Here is a 6000-nt window from a genome sequence, read left to right on the forward strand (position 1 = left end):
TTTGTCTACAAATTTAAAATATGTCAGATTTACGTCTCCATCTCAACCAAATATCAAAGTTAATGAATTGGACTAAATAATATAAAATCAAACTTTAAATTAACTTTAAAACAAGTTTAATTTGATTGTGTCATATACTTTATCTTAGATTTTTGGTTGATAGAGATGTATGCGGTCAATTTCACACCATACTGTGGGGCAAAAAAGTATTTAGTCAGCCACCAATTGTGCAAATTCTCCCACTTAAAAAGATGAGAGAGGCCTGTAATTTTCATCATAGGTACACTTCAACTATGACAGACAAAATGAGAAAAAAATCCAGAAAATCACATTGTAGCATTTTTTTATTCATTTTTATTTAAAATTCTGTACATTTTGCTTTCAATTGTTTGGTTCTTGACATCCATTATTTAACCCGTCCTCAAAAATACGTTTACATTCTCAACTCTATTTTCATGTTCACGATTTATTTTATTTTGAATTCAATACATATGGTGTGAAATTGACCCCATGGAGATATAAATAGCCTATTAACGTGTCAACAATTAAACTATTTAAACAGTACCAACTGAACCACAAATAAAAGTTCAAGAACAAGATTAAGCCAGTGGCTCAGATGAAACTAGCCAATCATTTAGATACATCTCCTTTAAATGTTGATGTTTGGTTGAGTTGTCAACCAAACACAGTTCAATACTACTTTTGTAATACTGTTAAAAATATTCTTAGAAACTAATAGATTTATTACATTTTAAAATGAATAACACATCCATGGCCATATTTTGAGGTTACTGTCACTATGTAAGTCTTCTTATGTAATCATAGAAAGTTTGTATGTTCAAGATAGCATGCAACGGTTACAGGTCTGTGGAGATATTCACAATTGCTATAATAATCCGTGCAGAATCTCGAACAGCATTTATCACTGAGCACTGTACTTCTAATGTTATCTCAGCTGCATTCCAGGTCATTTGGTAGTGCTATTAGAGGAAGCACATTGATTAATTAAGTTGTATAAATACAACAGATCTGAACAGTGTTGTTTTGAAATGGTTGAAAGCTCAATGATAAAATATTTAGATGACAACTAAACCAAAAATCTTACATAGATTTTTCCTTTTGGAATTTGTTTATGCATTTAGAAGGTTGAAAACCATAGTGATAACATGGTAATTCAACAAACTGCCGGATGTCTTCTTGAGTGGGCGAATAAAGGTTGACGTCTCATTTGATCAACGTCTCAACAAAATATTACCCAAATATCCACGTTGAAATGTCGTAGTGTGCTAAGTGGGGCAGTCATGTCGGTAAAAATGAATGATACAGTGAACGTATCTATTATGATGTAACATTTTATCTCCCCGTGACAACTGTCACACACGGTAAATGTAAAAATGAATCACTGCTATTATTCATTCCCTCCACAGGAAACTGTTGAAGTCTACTTTGGTCCTGATGCCACTGTTTGGCGTTCACTACATCGTGTTCATGGCCATGCCTTATACTGAGGTAACTGGAGTCCCCTGGCAGATACAGATGCACTACGAGATGCTCTTCAATTCATTCCAGGTACTGACTGGTCTCGAACCGCATGGATGAATGAACGAACAACCAAATGATGTTTTACTGTATGTGGGTTTAGTCACAGGCAGCCAGCAATGGATCTGAAATTATGAGCTGCTGCAGTACTGTAAAAAGGAGATGTATCAATCGGCCAAAGTCCACTATGGGGCACTGCATATGCTGTAGTGGTGTGCGACACATAATTAAGTATTGAGTTGTGATAACTTTTATGAGTAAAATTAGAGAGAGCTGTGCAGCTCAGTGTTTTCAGAGTAGGCAGCTGGTGTCAGTGACTTGAACTGTCAATTGAGATTGCGTGACATTCGTCTAAAGTGATCTGGATAGATGCTCAAGTCCACCTGTGTACTTTGAGTCATACGCAAACTTTTAATAATGGTTTATCTTCTTTTCAGGGATTCTTTGTGGCAATTATATATTGTTTCTGCAACGGGGAGGTAAGGACAACGTTGAACAATTTGATTAAGATTTATCTGTGAAAATGTCTTCAAGGAGATCCTAATAGATTATAGTATATTATTTAAGACGCTATGTAATCCTGATATATAATATTATGCTCGTGATTAATTGCAGTCACAGCATGCACACAGTATGACCACAAAAAAACCTCAGGCTCAATTATTGTATGCAGGGATGTGCACAGACCTATCAGGGGGCATGTTCTCAAAATGAAAAAGGTCTATTTACTTAAGCAACACACTTACTCATCACACATTGTAAGCAAGTTAGTGACAGTGCCTCTTGAAGGCATGATTGACATTGGGAATAGAGGGCGATCACCTGATTATTGATGTAAATCTGCTAAAAAAAAATGTTTTACTGATTGTGATTTATATTTTCAATGCTCTTAAATAATAACTTCATAATATAGCCTAATGTTCGTTGTTATTTTAGTTTATGGTGGTTAACTAGAGACTAGCCTACCTGTGTTCAGTTCTTCATTTGTTAATTTGGGAGGAACAAAAAGTGAGCGAGAGAGGGGGGTCACCTAGGGAGCTCTGATTTGATTTGAGGTACCGGAAATGCATTAAAACAAAAATACATTGCGGCTATAATAAAGCATTGCATGCATATCATTGCATTTGCGTAGTGGCATAGAGAAGTAGCCTAGAGTAGAGGTGCACACAGAAGTTGCACATATGGGGAACATTTTTAGTAGCCGAGGGTCAGAAAACAGTTTGCCTTTTTTATAAACGCATTTTCTGCAATTCCACATAATTTTACATGACTGTGGAGACTTTATCAGAATTATGTTTAATACCGCACAAATGATCAAAATGACAAGTTACTTTGTCAGTGACTAACTGAGAGGCCTAGGTGTGTGGAGACCCACATTATGCTATAATATGAGGAGGAAATTAGTCTTAAGAAAACTTTCCAGTTTCACTGACTCGCCCAATGACGTCTCTTGTAAACAATGTTCACTCAATAGGCCCATTTGGAAGTTGAAAGATTGCTCTTCTCTTTTCAGCAGGGGCCATTTGCTTTCTAACCTGTGTTTTCCCACGATTGTATTTGAAATATTGCGAAAGGCCTGTGTTGACTGCATGCTGTTCACTGACAGATTTTCTGTGTGTTCCCGACTGCCTTGTTATAGGGCTACGCACAATCCACAGCTAGGCAATGTTTTGTTCCTCTGTGGCTAACTTATAGGCCTACTCATGGTGAAGTAGGCTATTGACAAGTAGTTAATTAATTTCTGAACAGACAGCAGTAATTCTATAACTTTGGCAAATGTATTTCAATTTATCGGGGGTGCTGCAACACCAGCACCCTTCCCGCGGCTATGATTCTATAAGGAAATACATTGTGAAGGGCTGCTGCCAACCAGACAGATATTGATGATGTAAATCAAGGGTTAATCAAATGTTATGCATTACTGTTTATATTTAAACTAGGTAGCTTACTACAACACGCACACTCAACCGGTGACCTGCATCACAAGCCATGCATGTTTGGATACCGGGCACACGTGTGCTCCGTACAGGACAGACCAAAGGATAGGGGGTGGTGGGGTGCCAAACTTGACGGCGTCTCGACGACTTGTGGGCAGTGGGTTCAGAACAACGACGACTAAAACTGTATTTAAAAAACGTTAGACCACCAACCAAAAGGGTACTTGACTACTGGGAGAGCAAAGGGGGAAATGCTCGGCCACAGGTAGACACATCTGTGCACGTTCCTGATTAAATTCCACTGTCGGTTTAGATGTACTTCGTGACAATCTTATTTCTATCCATCTTCCTTTAGGTCCAGGCAGAAATTAAGAAAACCTGGAGCAGGAGGACACTAGCGCTGGACTTTAAACGGAAAGCCCGTAGTGGCAGTAACACGTATAGTTATGGACCTATGGTGTCTCACACCAGTGTAACCAACGTCACTGCCCGGGGGCCCCTGGCCCTCCATCTCACCACGCGCCTTGGGGCCCCAGTCACCGTCAACGGGCACCGGAACCTCCCGGGGTATGTGAAGAACGGTTCCGTCTCCGAGCACTCTATCCCTTCCTCGGGACAGGAGTTACACATTCCAGAGGAGGAGCAGCTATCCAATAACACGCCACCGCATTCTGTTGAGGGGGAGAAACCCTCGCCTGTGGTGGAGGAGGAGCGGGAGACCGTTATGTGACGTTCATGTGACCTCTAGTGAAAGACAGTCATGTCAATAGCCCCTCCGTTGTGAGGACGATCTCTGTAGGAATGAGTCATGGAACATAGCACCAGTCATTATTCTCAGGATGTTACACAGTAGGAGGATGGCTGCCTTTCGTCGACACTGCCAGTTTTTCTCCTGTGAATCGAGCCAGAATTTTAGTGGGTGGATAAGGACTGGAGGACAAAGGCTCAAGGCTAAAAGGGTACCTCGGTGTTTGAGGTGAGCCACCAACACAGACAATCACCTTCTGTACTGTAGCAAACACCGCCGCTCTTTCTGAGACTATTTCCACCTGCCATACGGACAATAATTCATATTTGTTTTGTTTTATTTCACTGACTTCAATGAGTTGCAGCAGGTACTTTATATTTGTTGAAAACCAACTTGCAGATTTTGAGCTTTTTCACATTCTAAAGCTATTCTAAAACTTGTGGATCGTGAATGGTCTGTGGCTGGACAGTAGGCTAATGTGTCTGTCTGAAACCTACAGCGATGATGGTCCACAGGTCCTGTGGTTGAAGGTGTCTAACAGCATATATAGGTCCTCATTCTGGCAGTAGCATGTTAGCTGATGTTAGTGTAGCGGATGGATAAGTTAGCATACAGCTCACAAGCTTACATCTGTTACATTAGGAACTCCTAGTGATACGAGGAAATGCCTGGCTGCAGTTGCCTCTGCCCGCATGGTTGGGGAGATCTCACTACATTTCGATCGGTTTGAAATGTGGATGTCAATTCAGAAAACCTAACCCACTTTGATGTAAAAGGGAATCAAACTCAGGTACTCCAAACCCACCATTCTAGTGCATCACTTTGAGCTAGTGTGTACTGTAGTTTCAGAGGTGTGCTGGCTTCTAGTGTTGATTTATATGGAGGAAGGCAAATGGAAGACTTTTCTCCATGATTATCAACTTTTTGTACAGTTTTTTTTATTTTTGCTATTTAAAAGATACTATCCTGATATTCAATAGTGTAATGACTATGGAAGGTTATGTTGTTTCCATGATGTGCTGATGATTATATTCTACAATGATAATATTCTGTTTCACATTATATAATGCCACAAAAGTAACCGAAACATATCAATGGAGTGGGAGAGAGGATTTAAAAAAAATAAGCTTTTATATACTGTGCAGTACCTTCCGAAAGTATTCATACCCCTTGACTTATTCCACATTTTGTTGTGTTACAGCCAAAATTTAAAATGGATTAGATAAATACAAAATCTTACCCATCTACACAATCTACCCCTTATTGACAAATTGAAAACAAGTTTTTAGACATTTTTGCTGATTTATTGAAAATGAAATACGTAATTTACAGCGATTACAGCTGTGAGTCTTTCTGGAGCTTTCTCTTAAGGGCTTTGCAGACCTGGATTGTACAATATTTGCCAATTATTATTTTAAAAATGATTCAAGCTCTGTCAAATGTATTGTTGATCGTTGCAACACAACCATTTTCATGTCTTGCCATAGATTTTCAAGCAGATTTAAGTCAAAACTGTAACTCGGCCACCCAGGAACATTCATTGTCTTGGTAAGCAATTCCAGTTCAGATTTGACCTTGTGTTTTGGGTTATTGTCCTGCTGAAAGGTGAATTAATCTCTGTGTCTGGTGGAAAGCGGACTGAACCAGGTTTACCTCTCAGACTTTGCCTGTGCTTAGCTCTATTCCATTTCCTTTATATCCTGAAAAACTCCCCAGTCCTTAACGATTACAAGCATACCCATAACATGATGCAGCCACCAGTATGCTTGAAAATAT

At 39.3% G+C, this 6000-nt stretch overlaps 1 protein-coding gene across 1 annotated transcript in view; it reads left to right on the forward strand.

Annotated features, from left to right (window-relative positions):
• pth1r (parathyroid hormone 1 receptor) overlaps positions 1-6000 on the forward strand; it is an 84982-nt gene extending 78982 nt beyond the window's left edge. The window contains exons 11-13 of the mRNA XM_046357995.1: positions 1428-1569; positions 1977-2018; positions 3832-6000. Of these exons, the coding sequence (XP_046213951.1) occupies positions 1428-1569; positions 1977-2018; positions 3832-4206 (559 nt within the window). The 3' untranslated portion in view covers positions 4207-6000. The remainder of the gene's footprint in view (positions 1-1427; positions 1570-1976; positions 2019-3831) is intronic.

The sequence above is a fragment of the Oncorhynchus gorbuscha genome, linkage group LG08 (assembly GCF_021184085.1).
Source record: "Oncorhynchus gorbuscha isolate QuinsamMale2020 ecotype Even-year linkage group LG08, OgorEven_v1.0, whole genome shotgun sequence".
Taxonomy (NCBI): domain Eukaryota; kingdom Metazoa; phylum Chordata; class Actinopteri; order Salmoniformes; family Salmonidae; genus Oncorhynchus; species Oncorhynchus gorbuscha.